The sequence below is a fragment of the Chanodichthys erythropterus genome, chromosome 11, assembly GCF_024489055.1.
Source record: "Chanodichthys erythropterus isolate Z2021 chromosome 11, ASM2448905v1, whole genome shotgun sequence".
Taxonomy (NCBI): Eukaryota; Metazoa; Chordata; class Actinopteri; order Cypriniformes; family Xenocyprididae; genus Chanodichthys; species Chanodichthys erythropterus.
This window is the reverse complement of record NC_090231.1, coordinates 3010370-3035228: the sequence shown is the minus strand read 5'-3', so window position 1 is coordinate 3035228 and position 24859 is coordinate 3010370. Positions and strand designations below refer to the sequence as shown.

The 24859-nt window shown below is 41.3% G+C and overlaps 2 protein-coding genes across 2 annotated transcripts; both read left to right on the top strand.

Moving 5' to 3' along the window:
* Nucleotides 1-7994: 7994 nt before the first annotated feature.
* Nucleotides 7995-11771, top strand: LOC137030159 (uncharacterized). The gene is made up of 2 exons (XM_067400321.1): nt 7995-8105; nt 8715-11771. Exon 2 carries the CDS (start codon nt 8916-8918, stop codon nt 11769-11771), a length of 2856 nt encoding a protein of 951 aa, XP_067256422.1. The 5' UTR covers nt 7995-8105; nt 8715-8915.
* A 9678-nt stretch (nt 11772-21449) lies between these two features.
* LOC137030826 (uncharacterized) lies at nt 21450-23729 on the top strand. The gene is made up of 4 exons (XM_067401271.1): nt 21450-21567; nt 22123-22215; nt 22661-22753; nt 22907-23729. The coding sequence occupies exons 1-4, from the start codon at nt 21452-21454 to the stop codon at nt 23211-23213; spliced, it is 609 nt and encodes a 202-aa protein (XP_067257372.1). The 5' UTR covers nt 21450-21451; the 3' UTR covers nt 23214-23729.
* Nucleotides 23730-24859: the final 1130 nt, after the last annotated feature.

Sequence of the window (24859 nt, the reverse complement as noted above, 5' to 3'; positions counted from 1 at the left end):
GTCTTGAAACGTTTTAAAATTTCAGTAGTTCACCACTATGATCTCTGTGCATGAACCAGTGTCTTATGTGGGTTTTACCGGATCTCAGATCAGTTTCATAAACTTTTAGACATTTTTAATGATGGATTTGTATAATAAAAAGGAAGAGTAATTAATAATCTTATTGATCTGATTAACCAAGCTCTCCATAAACAAAACAAGTCATAAAATTTGGTAAAATAACATACACAAACACATCATATTTAATTGTATTAAATGATTTGTTAATTGTATTGAATAGTTTGCACTTTCGATAAAACTTCGCAATTGGTTTGTAAAAGGTGTTTGTGTGTTTTCGTTGCATTTACACCATTCTGAACAGCAGGTGTCACCAGTGTGTGATATTTTGAGTGCTTCAAATCTGTGAATCATTTAACAAAGCAATTGGTTTCAGAAGGCTTTGTTTCTCCCATCACTGCCAGAAATCATCTGATTATATATTTTCTTAAATAGTTCAAATATTTACTTCAGTAAACTGTTATTGAGGTGTAAATTGTCTAAATTATTCCTTTGAGGGTCTTTTTTCCTCTAGTGGATCAATTTCTGTTAATTCATCACTGTGATTCCTGTGGGTCTGTGGGGCTTATAGCAGGAGAGAGGGGTTGAAACACTAAAGCAAATGTCTTTGTTCATTTTAAAATATCTTTGGATATTTTCAATCTTACAAAAGGTTGCAGTGAAGAACACTGTCGATCACAGACATGTTGAGCAAATGAAAGCATCGATTTTGTCATTGCAACCTGATTTCTGAACACTAAGAAATGACTTCATCATAATTAACAGTGCAAACACAATGTAAATAAGATATTTGTTTATTATAACAGGAGTTTTTCCAGAACTCATTCACTGATAAACTTGTGCTGTTTGATTGACAGCTCCAGTGATTTTAAAGGGAGCGTTCTTTGATCTCTTTCTATATATAATTTAATCATTTCAAATAATAGATTATTTTTATCCTACTAAGATAAATAATGTGAAGTTGATCGTTTGGTCACTCGTTTGATTTACTGACACACATATAAAGAACATCTGACTTTACATGAATCATTACAGCAACAGGAAATGAGCACAAAAAAGCCTGCTACACAACACCGAAGGTGGACCTGTGCTCAAGAGCAGAAAAAATTATATATATATATATATATATATATATATATATATATATATATATATATATATATATATATATATATGTACACTGCAGTGGACACAATATGACGTCACATTCTGCACATATGTTTTAAAAAAACATTATTTAACAAATAAATAACTTATATATAAACTAAGTGTTTATTACAAATAAATTACATTGCATTTACAATCCTGTGAAATGAAAAAAAACAAAAGATCCAAGAGAACCTGTGTTAACTCATCCCAATCTCAAAGGTCTGTTGTTGGTTTGACATTAAGAAAAAACACTGTTTGTTACTGATGTCACAAAAACACATGAGGAGAGAAAACATCAAATGTTGACAATGTCTTCTTGTTGAAAGTTTCCGTGTACTTTATTCTCGGTCCCTGCTTGATAAGACATTCAGGCCTCTCAGTTTATTCATTTTTATTTTATTTAATGCCAGTTAAACATATGATCTGATGTGGATGACTGTAACACAACATTATCTGTTTACTTCTGCTGATAAAAAAAGACTGAACAACATGACAGTGTACAGAACCAAATTTGACTCAGACAGAAAAGCTGGCAAAAGACACTCATATATATATATATATATATATATATATATATATATATATATATGTGTGTGTGTGTGTGTGTATACATGTACATTTGTTGAGTTAAAGAAGAATCTACTAATGTTGTGCTTGTCTTATCTGTCATTCTCCATCTGGTTTCACAAGTGTGATTTCATTCCAAAAGACAGACAAGGAAGTGAAAGATGTAATTTTCTAATCCTATACTTACCTTTTACCAATCTTCCTTGTATGTGTGACTTCCCTCATGTAGTGCCAGCAGAGTATATAAGGGACATGAGTTTTTCATCATAAAATATCATGAATATGACTGTCAGAACTTCTACTAGCAAAGAAACCATTAAAAGGTGAGTGTGATAGCAATCTGTCTAAATTTTCATCAATCTTGCTTCTTCTTCTTTTGTGAGCGTGATTTGAATGTGAATAACATGCCCTGGTCCAGAAAGTTTCTTTAGATAAAGTTTAATAACAAAATTAACTGGAAAAATGTTACATGGTCAAAAAACTGTTTCGCTCCACTATTGCTCAACAAAACACTAGCAGTTTTTTCTGGAAATGACATCATTGTCAATATGAAATGTAATACACCTATTAAATTATTTACTTTTATAATTATTTTACAATTGTTTAACACACATAATTTATTCCACATCTACATAAAAACAAATAACTTATGGCTCTTACAGTGAGCAAAATAATTTGTAATTTTTCTATATACAAAATGTTAGTAAAAATTCTGTTACTGAGATCATGGTAAAAAGTCTTTTTTTTTATTTTTATATGAGTGCACATATATGTTTATTGAATTTCAGTGTTTGTAGTTTTATAGAAAATGTCTTCTCGTTGCAAAAAAAAAAAAAAATCACTCAAGTCACATAATTCCAGATGGCAAAACTTATACTTTATTGGTGGAGGTAATAAAGACAAGATGCCTGACAAATATCAAAGTCACCATTATGGTGATCAGCTCTTCAGTTAAACCTTCTTTAAACAATTGCAATGTGTTTTACTATAAACACTTTTATAATGTTACAAAAAGAGTTAAGGAAAAACAGAAACTTAAGTTTAATTTTTTTTATTTTGAATGTCATTAAACGGTTTAAATCACTGTTAACTCAGATAAGCAACAGTAATAAAGTTTAAGTACTTTACTGTAACATAGTCATAATAAAAACACAGTTTTGGTAGAAAGATCACTTCATTATGTCAACATTTATGAGAATGTGAGCCAAGTCACTTTCATTTTTATAGTGCTTTATATAAAGATATGTGTTTTTAGTGTAGATTTGAACTTATCTGCTGTATTCAGATAAAACTGTAAGTGAACAGGAGTTCATACTATTAATTGAGAAGACCGTTATGTCTATGGTTTTAAACGTCTGTTTTTTAGTAGTTATTATTGAAAAAAATATTACTTTTATAACTCATTTTTTATTTAAATATCTTCTTGCTGTTAAGAGCTAATAAGCTCGTAGGCAGTGCTTCGAGATGTAGTGCGGTCATGCTTAAGAAATATAAATATTAAATATAAATAAATATATATATTAAAATAATAAATATTTTAATATCTTCTAATTAAAACAATAACACTAAGGGCCAGATTTACTAATATCTTCTTCCTTGCTCTTTTAGCGTTAAAAATCTACTGCCAGGATCTACTAAAAACACGCAGATGAGAGATGGGCGCTGAAAAAAAGTGGGTAACGCTTTAGATTACAGCCCAGAAAGTACTGCGTAATTACAAAGAATTTACTGCCTAACTTTCAATAATTATAGTATAACTATACAGTAAGTATGTGTAAGTATAGGGGAACAATATGTAAAGTATTGGGAATAAAGGGATAAGTGAACTGAAGACTGGTGGAATGAGCACTTTTCTGCCTTGAGGAAGAGATGGAACTGGCGAAGTCGTTGGAGGACCTCCGCAACGTGGTGGCGATGTTCGGCCAGGCTCCGGGAGTATATTAAGATGTCATCGATGTATACCAGCACGAACTTGTGGAGGAACTCCCGGAGCACCTCATGTATGAAATCCTGGAATACGGAGGGGGCGTTGACCAGGCCATACGGCATAACAAGGTATTCATAGTGGCCGGTGGGCATGATGAAGGCGGTCTTCCACTCGTCCCCCTCGCGTATCCGGATGAGGTTGTAAGCGCTGCGGAGGTCCAACTTCGTGTACACAGTGGCACCACGGAGATGTTCCAGGGCCGCTGGGACGAGAGGAAGGGGATAACGGAACTTGACAGTAATTTTGTTCAGGGAGCGGTAGTCTATGCAGGGCCTCAAGCCTCCGTCCTTTTTTGCCACAAAGAAGAAGCTCGAAGCAGCAGGGGAAGTAGACGGGCGGATGTATCCTTGAGCAAGGGCCTCTTTGATGTATTTCTCCATGGCCTTCTCCTCCGGGATGGAAAGGGGATAGATCTTACCCCTTGGCACTGGCTCACCCGGAAGCAGATCGATGGCACAGTCCCATGGCCGTTGTGGAGGCAACTTGCAGGCTTTCTGCGGGCAGAAGACGTCACTGAAGGGGGCGTAGCATTCTGGGATCTCGGTGGAACGTTTCTCAACTGGACTCTCAATGGAGGTGGCACAGATGGGTAGATCATGAGAGGATGGCACTCGAGGAACTGGAAGGTCAGAGAAACAATTAGAGAAACAGGTTTCGCCCCACTTCAGGATCTCGCCGGTTTTCCAAGAGATGGTAGGGTTGTGCTGCTCCAACCAGGGACACCCTAGAACCACGTCAGAGGTGGATTCCTCCAGAACCAGCAGATGGATGTTTTCCAGATGGAGTATACCGACACGTAATTGAATGGGACCCACACATCGGCGCACACATCTTCAGCTCAGATGCTTTCCCGTGATTGAGTGGATCTGATAGACAGACGGAGAGGGCGTGGTCTTGAGTTTGAGCTGCCGGCAGAGGGCGCCGGAGATGAAGTTGCCGGCTGACCCTGAATCGAGGAGCGCCACCACTGGAAGGGAGACACCGGCAGCAGTAAGGTTGACAATGGTGGTGAGTGGTTTCATCTTATTGAGTGAAGGAATAATGGCACTCACCATCGGTCATGGGGGACGAGTTGGGCACGCAGAGATTATGTGCCCAGGCAAACCACAATAGAGGCAGAGGTTCAGGGTCAGCCATCTTTGGTGCTCTGAAGGAGTGAGGCGAGAATTCTCTATGTTCATGGGTTCGTGGGCTGGTTCTGGAGGGCTGACGGGTTCAGGTCGGTGGAGGAGGTGGTGAAAGAGTGACTGGTCCTGGTGTTCTTCTATACACGACTGCATATGGGTTCTGAACTGCAAGGCATAATCGTTAATAGTCATGAAACCTTGTTTGAGATTACACAATTTCTCACCAATAGAGGAGTCGAAGGAGGGTTTACCAAACACCTCCCGGAAGTGGGACACGAAGGAAGCATATGATTGAATGACGGGACCATTTTGAGACCAGATGGATTCTGCCCACTGTAATGCCTTGCAACTGGGAAATGATGAACGCTACCTTGGATGTGTCGCTGGGGTAGAGGTGCGGTTGCATCTCCAGGACCAGTGCACACTGCAGTATCCTGAGTAGGGCGCTGGTCTGGCCATGGGACTGGCGTGTGCTGGCGGAGAGGGAGAGGTGACGGTGTTTGCGGAAGTGCTGAAAGGTGATGGTGGAGGTGCGCTGGCAGTGAGAGTTCGTCGGAGAACATCCACGAGTTCTTGAAAGGGATCTGGGGAGCTCATACTGGCCTCGCACTGTTATGGTCCGGTCTTCTGTTACAGTACAGAAGGGACAGAGACCAACTTTCACAGGTAAATGTAGCTTTATTGAAAACCAGTATGAGCTATGGCAGAAGTGCAGGTGAGTGAGCAGTGAAGTAGTGCAGGTTCTTGAGATGGAGAGTGATGACAGAGTTCTTTTGGGATTTCAGATACCGGTGACCTTGGAACTGGAGACACTGGAGATACGGAGCACTCACACAGAGAGGAGAGAACACACAAGGAGATTCTTGGAGACAGGTAAGTAGATAGCAGGGAGACCTTAAGGTAAGCATACAGGTAAGTTAATGCAAACGAGACCGGACATTGAGTGGTGTATGGAGTGCTCTTTATGCTAGCTGTGATGAGGTGCTTGATGAGGTGCAGGTGCCGGTGATCAGTATTCTGGTGATTGGGTGCGCTGTGATTGGTGAGCGGTGGAGCCTGACGTGTCTGTGACAGCATGAGAGTCGACTTTGTGTTCGTCGAAGCACATTGAAATGAGCAACGTGAAGCTTCATGACGTATTCGTGGGAGATTCATGTGAAACTCACACGAGAACTGCCGTCTCTGTTATTCTGTCTTGTTTGTTTCTCATTCTCATTATCTGTTATTCTGTGTATTTTGTTGTGAGCATTAATAAAATAATAATTAAAAAAACAAAAACAAAAACAACAAAAAACCTGACGGCATCCAACATCTGCGTGAGTTTCTCGGCATGCTTACGTCACCCTTCAAGTTACGTCAAGCATGAACTCTCAACCCTCGTATTCACGTGCAGAAGACAGAAAATATTTGGTATTTTTCTTACAAATACGTATCGTTTCACTTCAGAAGTCATTGATTCATCCATTGGGGTCGTATGGATTACTGTAGTTATTGCTGTTTGATGTTTCGACTTTTAGGAACACATGACATATATAAAATATAAATCGTTCCCAGATGATTTTTTTCCTAAAAACCTTTTTATGTTCATCTTAAGAAGGAAAGTCATATACATCTCGGATGGCATGAGGGTAAAAGAGAAGTAAACAAGCACATTTCCGGGTGTACTGTATTTTCTTTTAATACAGAATAGCAAATTGGATTCCCTCTTAAGATTCATCACAGAAAAAGAGGAACAAGAGGAGGAGGAGGTAGCCAAGCAAGAGAAACGAATAAGAAGTGTTGTAACTTTAAATCTGTTTTGAAATACGTTGTTTTTCAAATAAAGGTTTCCAAGTGATATGACTGGTTGCATTTTTTTTTTTTTTTTTTTTTTACTTACCCTGTAACTACATGAAACAAGAGGGTAAAAAGCACCACTTTAATTTATGGCCCGCAATGTCATACTTACCCTGTAACTACATGAAACAAAAGCATATTTCCCCATGTATTAAAAAAGATTGCAATAGTTCTTTCTACTTGCCTTGAAACAACTTAATCAGTGCACTTTCTCGCTAAATTGCTCCCAAAAGCAAGATTGTTGTCTATCATAACAGTGTAAGTACCCCTTAGTTCTAAAAAATTACAGTATAAATAATTTGTTATTTTCCTGGTTGTTACCCCTTTACTCCCAATACTTTACATATTGTTCCCCTATACTTACACATTCTTACTGTATAGGTACATGTAGTAAATGAACAAAGTTTGTAGGGAAGGAAGACGACAAGGGTCAGCTTTGACTGCTGACTGAGATTTATTTCTCCAAAAATAAACAAACAGTGCACAAGCACAACAAATCTCCAAAAAATAACAAAAAGTCCACTCCAGTAATATTCTCTCCAGAGACGAGTGTTTCCCAGTCAGCAGTCCCTCTCTCTCTCGCACACTCCTGCTTCTCCTGGCGTTTTATCCTTTCTCCATGCCAATCACTGTAATCCGAAACAGGTGTTCGTTATTTACGTTTAACTTGCTCATTCACCACGCGTCTCCCGACGCTCTCCCCCGCTGCAGCGTTCGCTGAACCACGCCCCCCTCGCCACAGTACACTATAATTATTGAAAGTTGCGCTGTAAATTTGTTGTAATTATGCAGTACTTTTTTTTGCGGCTGACCTTATTACATATGCATTTGTAGGAGTTTCCCTTTCAGAAGCTAAATTTATGGAAGGAGAGTATTTAAATGAACCACTCAACACGATTAACTAATGTTTGTGTTTGTCAATGTACTGGTATTTGCCCCATTATTTAACGCCCCAAAAATATGTCTTAAAACAGATGATGATTTACGATGATAACCACTCTATCATTAAGAGCATATGTCATAATTTAGACATTTTTAAGATGGAAAAATGTGGCTTTCAGAAGAAAGACTGCTATCAAATGGTGCTTTACTTTCAGTTTGCTTTTCCACTACAGTTTAGTACCGCTTCAAAATGGGTGGGATAGACTGATCATTATAGTTGTGTGATGCCCCAATTGTTGGTCAGTCACAATTGATGTATTTAATATATTCTCTGTATGTGAAAATACATTGAAGGAATGGTGGTTCTGCCAGACCAGTAGAGGGCGCTATGTGAGTGCAGTGTGTTGTTATGGGTCTGCTGCGTTGATCGTCATAACCCAGCAAGACCGGAGCTGATCACACGCACATTGTTGTCTTGTCTTTATTCCACCATTCCACAGGTTAGTCGATTGTTTTATGTCAATCTGAATGGATGATGAAAGAATACATGTTAGTGCATATTAAGCATTGGAAATTGATTCCTTTTGATAAGGTTTTGCACGATTAATTATTAATTGAATTTGCGATGTTCACCCGCGATTGGATGCTATGTATGTCCTGTTGCAGTGTTGATTTAAGGTGAATATGTTTAAATATGTCTTTATATCAAGTAATTATAATGTTTAATTCACTTTAAAATGCTTGTGCAAGGTCTTAAATGGGTAAAACCTACAGAAACTCAATATTTGGATACATGTGTGATATTGTTTAGTTGATTTGGATTGTGAGAAAGCACATAAAGTCATGTAACACTGAACAGCATTTTGAATATGCAAATGAGTTACACAGTGATTGGCTGATGGACAGATCTTCATGAAAACACTGTGTAATTGGAAGAAAGGACTGAAACAGTGAAGATTTGCATAAAAAACGATTTATTGTGACATAATGTATATTTTTGACATTTCTGTTTGTTCCAATGTGAATGTTTTGGGAAAATAGATAACCCAGCAAGACCGGAGCTGATCACACGCACATTGTTGTCTTGTCTTTATTCCACCATTCCACAGATTGCTGGGAACACTTAACTGTCAGCTGATACGGAAATCCTGTACCCGCTACAGTTCTTGGGGGCTCGTCCGGGATAGCGCCGCCTGCTGGAGGAGTGGAGCTTATCCGAAAGAATCCGAAGACCAGCTTACTGTGAATCCCTGAATGGAATCCCTGCTGTTGTTTGACTGTTTTTAACGGTGGTATTGGAGGTCAGTACAATGGCAAATGAGAGAAGAAACCTGGTGAGGGAGATTAGAAAAGCCCTCTGTGAACTGTCGGCTGATGAACTCTTCTTTATCGCTAAAAACATCGAACAAATCGACGAGAGTGAGGACTCACAAGTAGAACTGGGTGATGAAGAGGGATGTTTTAATTTTGTAAGTGGGTTTTTGTGTTGTAAGAACCTGTTGGGAAGAGAAGATGAGGGAATGGCTGTGTTACTTGATCTAAGAGACAAAATTACACAAATTAGTCAGTCCCAGCACATAACAGCACAAAGAGACAAAACACATGTCACAAGTGCAGCTCAAGCTCAGGTCCATTCTGATCGCACAACATCTGACACAAACACAAATACTAGTCACACCCTCACATACACAGTAGACACTGAATACCAGCAGATGTTGAAAATGTACGAAGAGCTTGGCCGAAAGATTCAGGCTAAGAGTCCTTATGCTACACCCCCACAGCCCAGCTCTATCCCACTCCCTCTTCAGACTTACCCTACTCCACATAATACTGATGATCAGGTGTTCAGGAGAGAACCCCCATATCTCTCACGGAGAGAGTTCAAAGTCCATGGAGGTCAGATTGGTGACTCCACTTCCGAGATCAGCTTTAACAGCTTATGCCGACAAATTGAAGAGGGCCTACAAGAACATTTCAGCGAGGGTGAAATTATTAGAGGGGTCCTAAAAATAACCAAGCCTGGTAATTTCAAAGAGATGTTAATGGAAAAAGAAGAATTGACAGTACAAGAGTTAAAAGGACTGCTACAGTCTCATTTAGGTGATAAGAGTAGCACTGAGCTGTTTCAAAATTTGATGTGTGCACGCCAAGGAGAAAACGAAAATCCACAGCAATTTCTTTATCGTGTTATTGGCCTTAAACAAAAGATCCAGTTCGCTTCTAAACAAAGCACAGCTGATATAAGATATGACGCGAAGACCATCCAAGAAGTGTTTCTTCATACGGTTTGCCAGGGTCTTGGGCCCAAGTACAGTGAGATTCGTCGTGAGTTTAAGCAACTTGTTGCTGCAGGAGATGTAACTGATGACATGCTTCTCAGACAGCTTGTAAAGGTTACAAGTGAGGAGGAGGAAAGACAACGTCGGCTGCAGTCACTGCCACGACATAAGGCCACTCATGCACGGAGTGCTCAGATCGAAGGGGCTTCAGAAATTAAGGCAGCTGCTGCTACTACTGAACAGACTGATAAAGAGATTCGCAAACTTATCACTCAAGTGGAAGCACTGACGAATGTTGTCAATTCACTGCAGCAAACCAAGATGACAGAACAGCAGTGTCAGTGCACAGCTAAAGCTCCTGAGAAGAGAAGAAGACCAGGTTGTCCCAACTGTGCTAAGCAAGGGAAAGGAGAGACCTGCAACCACTGTTTCTTGTGTGGTGAAGAGGGTCACAGGGCTGTTGGCTGCCTGAACAGACAAAACAGGCCAGTGCCGGACACCAGATCAAAGAGCACACCACAGACTGCAGTCCCCAAGTCAGGGTCACATTGCCATAACTATACAGTTAATGTTGGGTCATGGAATCACACAGGTAGTACAGCAAGGAAGCCATACACAAGGCAAACTCAGAACTCGGAAGAAAAGATTGTTCAGTTTGTTGGAAAGAAGTGTCTTCTGGAAGGGGAAATTGGAGGCCATAAAGTAAGCATGCTTCTTGACACTGGAGCACAGGTTAGCATCATTGATCAAAGCTGGAGGGAAAAGTACCTACCAACATGTGATGTTCACCCCTTATCTGAAATAGTGGGACCCAGTGCTGGCCTGGAGGTGTTCGCCATCAATGGAGATGTAATTCCATTCAGTGGGTGGGTCGAAGCAACCGTTAGCTTACCTGGACATGACGGGACTCGCTACTCCATCCAAGTTCCCTTTCTGGTCAGTCAGCTGCATTTGGAGAGGCCTCTCTTGGGGTTTAATGTGGTCTCTGAGCTAATTACAGGGCCAAAGGATAGTGCAAGCATTCTTACCACCTTGCATTCCTTGATGAGTAGCACTGGAAGTACTCAAGATGATCTTGTGGAAGTGTCAGTTGGCTTCATACGCGCAGACAAAGTATATGCAGACACCGCTCGGGTGAGAGTAGGACCGCAAAGTTTCACTATCCGGCCTGGTCAAGTGGCAAATGTGAAATGTAGGGTACCTCCTAACTTCAATATCACTGACCCCACAGTCCTCTTCGAGCCGAGTGATGAGGCCTCACCTCTGGGACATCTTGACCTTGGGGAAGGACTGATTGAGATTCACAAAGCAGGGCAGTCATACATAAGAGTCCCAGTTGGAAATCACACTAAGCATGACGTGACCATCCCGAAAAGAGCTATACTTGGGGAAATAGCAACCATTGCTAAGATTATTCAGACTGATCAAGCTGAACCAAGCAGCTCAGAGGAAGCTGCCTCATCTCAACCAGTGCAGCCGGATGACCGTGGCATGCTGTGGCATCCTCCCGTAGATCTGAGTCACCTGAAGTCCAGCCACCAAGCAGTCGTGAGACAACTACTTTATGAAGAGTCGGCTGTGTTTGCCCATAATGAAAATGACATTGGGAACATCCCCAGTCTACAGATGACATTGAGCTTAAAGGATGACATCCCTGTGCAAAAAGCCTACACATCTATACCCAAGCCACTCTTGAAAGAAGTAAAGGAGTATGTTCAGGACTTGCTTGCCAAGGGCTGGATAGTAAAATCCCGATCACCTTACGCTGCACCGGTAGTGTGCGTCCGAAAAAAGACGGTGCACTACGTTTGTGTATTGACTACCGACAGCTTAATAAGAAAACTGTACCCGATCGCCATCCTCTGCCACGAATCCAGGACCTCATGAACACCTTGGGTGGATACCGTTGGTTCTCCATACTCGATCAGGGTAAGGCCTACCACCAGGGGTTCATGGCTGAAGGGTCGAGGCACTTGACGGCATTTGTGACGCCTTGGGGCCTATTTGAATGGGTGAGGATACCCTTTGGCCTGTCAAATGCCCCAGCCGCTTTTCAGCGGAGTATGGAAGAGATGTTAGATTCCATCCGCGATGAGTGTTGCCTGCCTTACCTTGATGATGTGCTGTGTTTTGCCAAATCCTTTGAAGAGCATGTGGAGAAATTGCGAGTTGTGTTCCGAGCTCTTCGGCAGCATGGCGTCAAGCTACGTCCAGCTAAGTGTGAGCTGTTTAAGCAAGAGGTCCGGTATCTGGGTCGGCTTGTGTCTGCAGATGGTGTAAGAGTGGACCCAAAAGATCTGGAGGCTGTGAGGGTACTCCGTGACAAAACACCTCAAAATGTTGGCGAAGTCCGCCGTCTTGTAGGCTTCCTGAGCTATTATCGTAGCTACATTCAAGATTTTGCTAGGTTGGCAAAACCAATTTATGAGCTGCTTCAGGCTAATGCATCAGAAACTCCATCACAAGTAGGACGGAAGAAGCAAAGGAAGAGGGGTTCACAGCTGCCATCCCGACATCCGGTTGTGTGGGAAGACAAGCACCAGCAGAGCTTAGACACACTCATTGACATGCTTACAAACCCACCTGTGCTTACGTACCCTGACTTTGACGCCCCATTTGTATTGCACACAGATGCATCTGAGCAAGGATTAGGGGCAGTACTTTACCAGAGACAAGAAGGAAAATTACGAGTTATCGCATACGGATCGAGAACATTGTCGCCTGCTGAGAAAAACTACAGACTCCATTCAGGCAAGCTGGAGTTTCTCGCACTGAAGTGGGCTGTGTGCGAGAAGTTCTGTGACTACCTCTACTATGCCCCGTATTTTACCATTTATACCGACAATAATCCTCTCACTTATGTGATGAGTTCTGCAAAGTTAAATGCAGCTGGTTATCGTTGGGTGGGGGAACTTGCAGATTTCAGGTTTGAGATCAAATACCGTCCTGGCAAAAGTAACAATGATGCAGACCTGTTGTCACGTTGCCCTTTGGATATGGACCAGTACATCAGTGAGTGCACAGAGGGTCTGTCACAAAATGCCATCCAAGCAACCTGGGAGGGCAACATGATGTCCAAGCAAGGAGATGTAGCTTGGGTAGCAGCTCTAAATTTTATGGCACCAGATACAGTCACGATCCATAACCAGCTCTCACTGGCCATCAGTCCAGATGAAATAAGTAGAGCCCAACAGGAGGACCTGGTTATTGGACCAGTCATTAAACTGAAGGAAGCTGGTAAAACGGTGACCCCTGACGTTCGGTGCACAGCAGCTAGTGACACAAAGAAGCTGTTAAGAGAATGGCACAGGTTGGTACTTGAAAACAACATCTTGTATAGGAGAACAACACAGAGACGACAACTGGTATTGCCCACAAAGTATCGGCAGATGGTCCTCCAGCAGCTGCATAACCACATGAGTCATGTCGGGGCAGAGAAGGTGTTACAGCTAGCTCGAGAGAGGTTCTATTGGCCTGGAATGAAGAGGAGCGTGGAAGAGTATGTGACCCGCCAATGTCCATGCATAACACAGAAACAGCCAGTAACGCATGTGCGTGCCCCAATGGGAGGAATCACATCAAGTGCACCCCTTGAGTTAGTGTGTATTGATTACCTGCACCTAGAGGCCAGTCGTGGGGGGTATGAATACATTCTTATGGTGATTGACCACTTCACCAGATTTGCCCAGGCCTATCCCACCAGGAACAAATCTGGGAAGACTGCAGCCGAGAAAATATTCAATGATTTCATACCTCGCTTCGGATTCCCTGCAAAGTTACATCATGATCAGGGGCGCGAGTTTGAAAATTCCCTTTTCCACACCCTACAGAAGCTCTCTGGTGTTGGTCACTCCAGGACTACACCATACCATCCCCAAAGTAATCCTGTAGAGAGACTAAACAGAACCTTGCTTCAGATGCTGCGGACATTGACTGATAAGGACAAACAGAGCTGGAAGGAACATCTGCAAAAGGCAATCCATGCATACAACTGTACAAAACATGAATCTACGGGGTACTCGCCATTCTACCTTATGTATGGTCGTCATCCACGACTCCCCATTGATTTATTGTTTGGGCTGGTGCAGGAAGATGGATTCACCACCCCACATGGGTATGCTGAACGCTGGGCAGATCGAATGGCTGAAGCATATAGAATTGCAGCACAAAGCAGTAAGCAGATGAGTTTTCGCAATAAAGAGTACTATGACCGGAAAGCCAGTTGTGTCGTCCTAAGGCCTGGAGATCGTGTCCTGGTAAGGAATTTGAGTCAGAGAGGTGGCCCAGGAAAGCTGCGTTCTTATTGGGAGCCTATCATTTACGTTGTGAAGGAGCAATTAGGTGACAACTTTGTATACAAAGTGCATCCTGAAAACAATGAATGCAAGATCAGAACACTACACCGAAACCTCCTTCTGCTTGTGAATGACTTACCAACACCAGAGAGCCTGGACCCAAAGAGACAGGAATTGTTAAAAAAAGAAAGTGTTGAGGCAAGAGGACAGCAGAACAGAAAGGTCACACAAAAAGAAGAGGCAGGAGAAGATGGAGGGTCTAGCTCTGATGAAGATGAAGGTTATTATTGGAGGAGGGCCAGCAATTCAAAATATCTAAGATCTGAAAGAAAAGAATCAGAAAGTGTACTGACTCAGGGAGAATTGGATGGACCCTGTGTCGCTGAGAGAGGTGATTCACCGGTGACTTGCACGCGAGGAACTTTGAGTCAAATACCAGCAGAACCAGAGTACATACCTGCTGATTCTCACCTGCCAGCTGATGCCTACCTGCCTCCTGAAAATCCAGAGCTGGAACAAGGCATGGAGCCAGAATGTGAAGGTCAACAAGAGGAGCAGGCTACTGAGGAGAAAGAGGGAGGATCTGGGCAACAAGAACCCTATAGAGTAATCAGACGGTCACTAAGAGATAGAAAACCTGCCCAAAGAATGACTTACCCATACCTTGGACAACCCACATTCCAAACATTGCCTACACTAAACACATTAGCTGCAAACTCAATTCAATCACTACCCATGGTACCCACAACTGCACACACATGGTTAGGCCATGCCAGTAATTTGTACCAAGTAATGCCAGTCACAGTTATGGTTCCAACTTATTAAAGTTATGTATAAAGACATAAAAGTTAGAGGTTCACCTTCTGTGGTGGGGAGAGTGTGATGCCCCAATTGTTGGTCAGTCACAATTGATGTATTTAATATATTCTCTGTATGTGAAAATACATTGAAGGAATGGTGGTTCTGCCAGACCAGTAGAGGGCGCTATGTGAGTGCAGTGTGTTGTTATGGGTCTGCTGCGTTGATCGTCATAACCCAGCAAGACCGGAGCTGATCACACGCACATTGTTGTCTTGTCTTTATTCCACCATTCCACAGGTTAGTCGATTGTTTTATGTCAATCTGAATGGATGATGAAAGAATACATGTTAGTGCATATTAAGCATTGGAAATTGATTCCTTTTGATAAGGTTTTGCACGATTAATTATTAATTGAATTTGCGATGTTCACCCGCGATTGGATGCTATGTATGTCCTGTTGCAGTGTTGATTTAAGGTGAATATGTTTAAATATGTCTTTATATCAAGTAATTATAATGTTTAATTCACTTTAAAATGCTTGTGCAAGGTCTTAAATGGGTAAAACCTACAGAAACTCAATATTTGGATACATGTGTGATATTGTTTAGTTGATTTGGATTGTGAGAAAGCACATAAAGTCATGTAACACTGAACAGCATTTTGAATATGCAAATGAGTTACACAGTGATTGGCTGATGGACAGATCTTCATGAAAACACTGTGTAATTGGAAGAAAGGACTGAAACAGTGAAGATTTGCATAAAAAACGATTTATTGTGACATAATGTATATTTTTGACATTTCTGTTTGTTCCAATGTGAATGTTTTGGGAAAATAGATAACCCAGCAAGACCGGAGCTGATCACACGCACATTGTTGTCTTGTCTTTATTCCACCATTCCACAGATTGCTGGGAACACTTAACTGTCAGCTGATACGGAAATCCTGTACCCGCTACAGTTGCGCAGCTTCTACTGCCATGGATGCGCTTCTCGTCTACCAACGAGCCTGAACTTTGTCTACTGACATGATACCGTTTATTTTTTCAAGTTGTATGTTACAGTCATTTAAAGCAAGTCATTTAAAAAAAGTCGTACAAAGAAATGATACTGTGGTGGGTGTTATTTAAATCTAGCAGGTTTGGTGTCTCGTGTTTCAAATCCAATGATGCTGTAGTAACTATTCTCTCTGACCAATCAGTGATCTGCAGTGTTTAAACGTCACATTTAGCATTGGTACGTTATGCTTGGATCCTCCACAGAGGTCGTACTATTTAAAGCGAGCCGTACCGTTTTGTACCGAGCTGTCCCATGCAGTGGAAAATCAGCAAAAAGTGAGCCAAAGTGAACCTTACCAAACCGTACCATGCAAAAAAAGCGACAAAAGAGCACACCCAGGCTACTAACAGACAATAAAGGCGTAACAGAGAATCTATCTGTCACAGAGTGAACAAATTATATATGCAGATTTATATGCAAGCTATTATTAATCAAAGACTTGGTTGATAACAGGCATGGGTTGGCAACAGTAAACAGGTATAAAGAAAGGCGTGACAAAGAGTATTCCAGGGACAAGCGTGGTCGATCAGAGGTTAAGCTCAGGAGAGCAAACCTTCACTTCAAGGTACCTTCGTCTGCGTGTTCCAGATTGTTAAGGACCTTCTGCACCTACACCAGGGCCTCATCTGCGTGTTCCAGATTTTAGGACCCTTTGGTGATCTAGGAGATCAGCATCCCACAGAGCTTCGTGTTCAAGACTGTTGAAACAGATTCTGGCTCCTCTCCCCACTGCACTGTCACCCAGCACAAACAGTGGAAGACGTCACCGTCATCGGACTCGACCAAGTGGAACGTAAATATCACTTAACCAAACCTCTTTCCAGAGACCTTGGCATTGTTGTATTTTATCAGTATATAATTTCCTAATTTCCATTAGATGTAATATAGCTGATGTTGGTTAATAACAAATAATCTCTCGTTTATTTGTTTGGTGCATAATAAGGTTCTCCACCTTATTATTTTCAGAGAAACAGTTTATCTTTCCCTAAGATAACGTAACTCTTCCATAGCCACACTCAACTTAATCACTTGTATTCTATGTATCTTCTGCACTTTATTCCTTTATCATTCATGGTATTCATTTAGTAGTTGTGTTAGTTATTCTTGTTTATCTTTTTGTTAATAAAATTTATTTTATTACACTTGTGTCTTCCTTGTGCTGATAATACAGAAAAGGCTCTACAAGTTAGCAATTTCACCAATCTTTCAGATAAATCAGCTAACCACTTTACATTAATTCTAAATGAATGAAAGCCCCTGTAGGGAGTGAAAGACCCTGACTGGTGCCCTGAACTAGGGAAAGGGGGGGAAAGTGGTTATCTGATGTACTCATAACCACACCTTAAGAGACGTGTGATCCAAAATCACAACGTCAGCGGTGACGTGAGTACCAATCCCTATTTTACTTCGCGTCCTTGGATGGACAAAGTAAAAATCACTACATAATTGGCGTCCCTGGGTGGGCTAACTTAGATTGAAATGAGCCTTCTGTTTTATCAACACAAGTCAATACACTGAAAGATAACAGACGAAGTAACTTTAGCAGGAAACAAAGTCTTTCACCAAGTCAGAAACCAATTGCATAGCAAGAGTGGTTCTCTCTAAGCCTGATTGATAGTTTCCCTGCTAGACTCTTTGGTACTATTAATGAATAGGATTGGTTGCAAAGTGTATAGAATTGTGATTTCATTTTCTAGAGCTTGCATTATTTTTGCAATGTTGTAATTGTTGATTATAACTAATTACTACTAGAAACATAGCATATGGTGTTCACCTTGTAAGTCTATCATATGGTTTTGGAATTTTTATGTGAACCTGTCAGGTAAGGGTAGTGCCCTCTGACGAGTTATAGACAAGTGCCAGAATTCTCACCCCCTAGTGTGTGTGACATTCATTGTCTAGAAGTGGCTTAGAGCTGCTAGTGGTAAACTTTCAGAGTTTAGCTAGTTCGGGTGGTGTATTTATTTATTATATATACAAGACAAGTATATATATTAAATAAAGATGGCTGATATGACCGCTGAAGCAGTAAGCCAGGCCTTAAAGGGCGCTTCACTTATAAAGCTTCTTTCCAGCCTAGCACTAAATTGGCCTGTACAACCAAACCAGGCCACAGACAAAATATCCCTTGCCCAAGAACAGAACAAAGATTTGTTCCAGAAATTCAAAAATGAGCTGGCTGATCTGCGTAGGGATAATTTGAAATTAGTGAAGTTCCTAAACGTAATTTAGGGAGGAGCGAGCCCATCTAATCTTCCAATCAACAGCCAGAGCATATAAGCAGCTGCTTACCTCTCTTCAGTCTCAGCTGTTTCAGCATCCCTCCACCTCCCCAAACTCCACCTTCATTTCAGGTACCTTGCCCTATGTAATCACATCCTATATTTATTCACTGGGGGGTGTATCAGAGCTCGAGTTGAAGATGCTTCATCGAGCCCCTCCTCAGTGGACAGCAAGCCAAATTAGCTAACCTAATATCCTAAAGATTATATGGGCAAACGAACTCGTTAAAGGGCTAAAATATGCAGATTGTCATCAGAGACAAAAAGCTTACAGTCCATTACTGACAGTCAGGATGTTGAACTTAAAAGAGTCAAAACTGACATGGCCACTCTGCAAGCAGAGTTGACCCATACTCGAAATGACCTGCTGATACAGACAGAGAAGTTACATTTTCTAAGCTCTAGTGAGACTAGGACTAAAGCTGAGTTACGTTCAGCTTTGCTGAGCTGAAAAAGCAACAAGAAATAGAAAACAAAACTTGTGTTCTGTTCAAACAACGGCTTCCTGACTCAAATGGTACCCAAATCCAATGTAGGGAACACTTGGGTAGACTAGGAGCTGAGACTGCAGCTAAAACATCTATGTTGGTCAACAAAGATAGCATTGCAAGGCAGAGATGTGAAGGAATAGGAACAAGGATCAGAGAATTGGAGAAAGGCAGGCGTCTTCCCCAGCAGCAACCAGAACCACAAAGTGTGCACCCCCGCTCCTTTGGTTCAACTGTTAGGGACCCACTGTTTTATGGCTTTGAAAAGAGAAAGCATTATCAGGACAGTGATGTCACAGCCTCAAGCAGCCTAACTGTAAGTGACTCTCCTAAACCTGTCCGCTCCTTACCTGAGCTTCCTAGCATACTAACATCTAGCAACAGACTGCAAATTCTTAGAGAATTAGCATGTGACATAGAGGTTTTTAACCCTGAGACCACTGATAACAACATAGAGTTGTATTTAAAGGATGTAAATGCAGCCTTGACATACTTTCCTGAGGCCAGCATGGCTGACAAAGTCTTTCTTCTGAGAAAGACCACAGCCCAGATTGTCCATGGCTTCATGGATAGACAAAGTCCAGCTATCGCTAACAATTATGACAAATTGTGTAAAGCCCTTCTGGTAGAGTATACTCTGTATCAGAACCCATCTGCCTCTCGCCTCTCAGCTTTCCGAATTAAGCAAGGCCGCCATGAGTCTCCCAGAGAGTACTATGAGCGATTGAGGAAAATGTATTTTGCTGGCAAATATGACCCTAGGGCAGAAGAGGATGTAATGTTTAAGAGCCTGTTTGTAAGTAACCTTTACCCCACTGGTAGGAAACCACTCATACTCATGGTAGATGTTGAAAACATGTCTGCAGGAGAATTGAGGCAGCTCGCCATGCGAGCCTGGGACAGTGAGAAGGTAGGCACAGACAGGGAAGACAGAGAGCCATTTGCTTCTGTGCATGAATCTAGACATGACTCTAAGACAACCATTCAAATGGAAGAGTCAGAACTTCCCAAAAACAGCTATGCCCATTGCAGCAATCTCCAGCAGAGCACAGAGAGCCCTAGGTTCTCAGGTTACAGGGGACATAATTACAGGTATGCCCCCAGAAATGAGAGCAGGCAGTGGGATGACAGAGGGCAAAGACAGAAGAAGGGTAGAGATAACTCTGAGAATGGCCAAAAACAGAGTAGTCATAATAGAAGTAGGAAATCTAGAGGGACCAAAAGTAAGGATGCTGAGAACTTAGCAGAGATCCAGCATATACTTCTCAAAGCCCTCAAAGACCTTAAGTCAGAGGAGTACATCTCCACTGACAGAGACCTGGTTTTCTCAACATAACCAGTTCGGGGCCCCTCCCCCTCCACCTAACATCTCAGACTGTGGACAACAGGGAAAGGGGGGTAGCCCATAACTAAACAGGGTCTTTCAGATTCAGCAGACATCAAGTCCCTGTAAATTTTAGACCTCAATTTCAGCCTAGGAAGGATTCATTTACTTTCCACTTTAGTTTTGCTTCAGACTTTTCAGTCAATTCCTATAAACCACAAGGTTGATTCTGCATGCCCATGACAATCCCTTCGGATGTCAGGAAAAGGGGGGTCAAAGCCTCCTGTGAAATTCCCATTCACCTAGTTTACTGGCCACATGTAGAGGATTGCAGATCACAGACAGGGTTGTTTATTTTGTTCTCCATTCCAGTCATTCAAACTTCCTTATAGGAGACCTCCAAAATAAGAGATAGTGGATTGGACATGTGATGCAGCCCTCCAGAGGAAGCTGCAGACTTTAGACAGAACACTTAAATTCCCAACCCCCACTGCTGGTCAACATACAGCCCCTTGAGCTACACCATCTAGGGTAGCCAAGATAATGGATGTCACACAATAGGACTACTCCCATTAATTTGTCTGTATATTAGTGCAATTATTACTTGTGAGCGGTGACAATAGATACAGTCTTGTCATTTGTGGTACCAGGTGAACTAGTTGAGGATTCTTGTAATCAGGCAATGCAAGGAACTATTTAACACTCTGAGGTCGGAAGGTATCGCCGGCGATACCACCCCGTTTTTTTCTTATCAGTGTGAAAGAGACTCAAAATACTCCGTCAAATTTGATCATGCATACTAGTGTTATACATCATTCTAAAGTGTTAAGTGTGTACTTTTATTTGTGTACACTTACAAAAAAAACAAAATGTTGTGCTTTTCGCAAAATAAAGAAAACAAACATGATGTGTGATCTGGTGTCTGCCTCTCAGTGAAGTCAATTCTGAAATGCGTTTTAAAATGATCTGAAACTCAGCAAATACTTGTCACACAGACATGAGAGACATATCTACATAATGCTTAGAATGTCTACTTTTAAATGAAGTAAGTCAAATCAAAAATAAATATTCACAGTTTATGTAATTCGTTTGAAACCAAGGAGAGGTTCCTTCTTTTCCTTCTCACTTCATTATCTGTAATGAGCTGAGACCGCCACACCCCCGCGCCGTTCACATGGTAAATAGTTTAGGTGTAATATATGCATCGCACACGCCCCCGGTCAGTGCCACAAAACACGAAGTGTCAACATCAGATTCACTCACTGACCGTTCATCGCGTTTTGAGTATGGCACGCTACTCCGACAAAGAGGCTCTTCAGATGATTCTGGACAGCGAGGAAGAATTCACCTTTTCCTCTGAGGAAGACTGCAACTCAGACGACGAACAGTTGCATTTCCAGCAGCGAATTGACCCCGACGAGGATATAATTTCAGAGTAAGTTGTTTACTATAATTATTTTTCTGATAATATAAAACTCGTATTGCATACTATATTGTGTCTAGTTTTGGCTTGCTTGCGAGAAATTGCCTCACAAATACCTCTCTTTTTGTAATGTATTTCGCCCAGTTTTAGTTATGCTAAAATACGGTCTTATGCCTAATGTAACTTGTTTGTGAATATCTGCTTAGGTGTAATATGATGTGATTTAGTGCAAATATATTTTAGTCTACAGTGAAATAATGTGATAGTGTCTAAACACTATTTATTTATATCGGTTTGGGTTAGTTATCGTGCTAAAATACAGCCTAATGCCTAAAATACAGATGTTTGTGAATACAGGTGTAAATGTCTGAAATGCACTGAAAACGTGCGGTCTATGGCCCATCAACAGATAGTACTCGCGGCCTACGGCCAATCAATAGATATTTGTCTGTCCTATGGCCCATTGTCAGCACATATATATATACATACATTGTGCACCCATAATCGCTAATTGCCCATCAGTTTACTTTGGAGAATGTATGCTAATAGTTTTTTTGCTTTGTTTAGGAATGTGGCTGCTTCACGATCGCCGTCACCAGCACCGCGCAGAGGGGCACGCAGATCTCGGTCTGTTCTCAGTGCGATCGAGAATCATACAGAGTAAGTATATTTTACAGACATAACTGTATACATCATCTCATTTCAAAACGTATATGTACCTGTATGGCATTACAGAAACTGGTGTCTTTGTTGTGCGTGGTGATAATATAAAACTCATGAGTTTTCAGACTATATTTTAGCTAGTTTTGGCTAGCTTTTGACAGCTTACAGAAAATATTGCCATACAATATCACTTACAAATGTTTGTATATATACTCAAGTGTAAACACTTGTAATGTGATATTCTGTAAACATATTTGTAATATATTTCACCCAGTTTTAGTTAGTTTATCATACACATGGTCTACAGAACATCAATAGATAAAGTTTGTCTGTCCTTTGGCCCATCATCAACATGTAAACATACATTGTGCACCCATAATTGCTAATTGCCCATCAGTTTACTTTGGAGAATGTATGCTAATAGTTTTTTTGCTTTGTTTAGCAATGTGGCTGCTTCACAATCGCCGTCACCAGCACCGCGCAGAGGGGCACGCAGATCTCGGTCAGTTCTCAGTGCGATCGAGAATCATACAGAGTAAGTATATTTTACAGACATAACTGTATACATCATCTCAATTCAAAACGTATATGTACCTGTATGGCATTACAGAAACTGCTGTCTTTGTTATGCATGGCTATAGTGATTGTGTTATCAGCATGCTCACGTTTTTTTTTTTTCTCTCTACAGATGTGACAATGAAAATATCCAAGAACCTGTTCCAAAGAGGCAATCCACTCTGTCATGGAAAACACAGACGGATGTTGATATGGTTCCACATACGCTGCGATTCCTGCCCGCCCGTGAAACTGGACCACAACTGAACTCTGCTGAGTCACATTCTCCAATGAATCTGTTCAAACTCTTTTTTTACATGGTAACATGTCCCATAAAGAGTTCATGGAGCAACTTGTCACAGAGCTCTGTGGTGTGTCACAGAAAGCAGCACGAAAACGGACCAGCAGTGACCATGTACCAGTTCCAGGAGCTGAGCTGACCTCCGATGGCAGGAATGTTGCAACGGCTGGTCGCCGGAACTGTGTGCATTGCAAAGAAGTGCGTGGCAAAAAACAACTAACACCTTGGAAATGCCAGGCATGTGGTGTTCACTTATGTCTTCAGTTGAACAGGAACTGTTTTCAAGAGTGGCACAAAGATGAGTGACTGTGTTCAGATGTGTGTGCTCTGTTGACCACTGCACCACTGACCATTGAGCTGGCAAAGAACATTACTGTCCCTGTCCCCTCCATCCTGGACATTTTTCCTGCATGATCAGCTCTTACAGCTCTTACAGCTCTTACAATGGGCCAAACCACCCATCCTAGACTGTAGATTGTCTTCCACTAAATGTTATTTTATGGTAAAAATATAGTTTGTGTGTTACATAGGTATAAGTAGAATTATATAGGTTATATATTTCTTTGTTTCATGCACTACCAGTCAAAAGTTTGTACACATTTTTAATTTTTTGAAAGTCTCTTATGCTTATCATGCTCAATAAAGCTGAATTTTCAGCATCATTACTTCAGTCTCCAATGTCACATTATTTGTTCAGGCTGCCTCACAGCATTCCACTTTGATGGGCCGTTAGCCACTGGGGGAGTGTCCTTTGTCTCCCCTGGTGTGAATCACATAAATATTCATGGCCATCACCACTCCCACGCATACAGCAGTGCTGACACAAAAACTGACTTAGAAAATTCAAATCATTATATTGTTGTTTGTGTTAAAGTATTCAGAATAATCTTTACATAATTGCGTAGTAAAAATTCTAGCCTACAAGCTTGATAACTCAAAAGTCTTATGAACAACTATTCAGAATATGTTTTATGGCCTTATTGCAAGGAGATTTTTTTCCCCAAAACGTACTAACCACGCATAATCTTTATTTAAAAAAAAATGCAAACATGTATATCTATATTGCTCACATATTATTGTAGCAGAGTTTGTGCTGAATACAGCAAAATTACATGTTGGGCAATAGTATGATATAAGTAGCTGAAATAACCACAAATGTCAGGGCATGTCAAAACATCTCAAGGGCCCCAGAATCACTCAGACCTCTGGGGGTTAACAAAGCAGGTGCACTTAGCTTACAGCTTGAAAAGTGCCATACCAAATTATGTCAATCCAGACATTTAAAGAACTGGCTTCCTGCTAAATCTGCTTAAACATTTTTTTTAATGTTTACTCTCACTCGTAATATTCTTTAGAGATTTTCATCCACACATAGGTACCTTCTCTAGAATGCTTCTAACCTGTTTAGAAATTATTGTAATTGACATTTCATTTAGCTCATTGAACTCTAAGTAGAACATATCGAGCCAAATGTTATTTCCAATGCCATTGGTCAGACGGAGGAGGTGAGGTGTGTGTGTTTTGTTCCAACTGTTCCTTTTCAGTGCATCGTCCCGAATCAACGACTTAAGGTCCTCGATCAAGCCGATCAGGGGGGATGTAGTGAACAGCACATTCTAGGGCCCAGTTTATGGCCGGGCCTCTCTCTGTCTCTCTCCGTAACAGCGGACAAACGTTTGCTACATTTTGATTGGATCTTGGTGGCCCAACACAAACAAACTGTCCAACGCCATCAGATAAAGATGGAAGGACAACATCCAGACCTCTCTTAGAGGGTAAGAAGAA

Bases quoted from the DNA above. Each gene is read 5' to 3' on its own strand.
- LOC137030159 (XM_067400321.1), top strand. From the start codon at position 8,916: ATGGCAAATGAGAGAAGAAACCTGGTGAGGGAGATTAGAAAAGCCCTC.
- LOC137030826 (XM_067401271.1), top strand. From the start codon at position 21,452: ATGATTCTGGACAGCGAGGAAGAATTCACCTTTTCCTCTGAGGAAGAC. The intron at 22,216-22,660 runs GTAAGTATATTT...TGCTTTGTTTAG, and splicing joins GCGATCGAGAATCATACAGA to CAATGTGGCTGCTTCACAAT. The intron at 22,754-22,906 runs GTAAGTATATTT...TTCTCTCTACAG, and splicing joins GCGATCGAGAATCATACAGA to ATGTGACAATGAAAATATCC.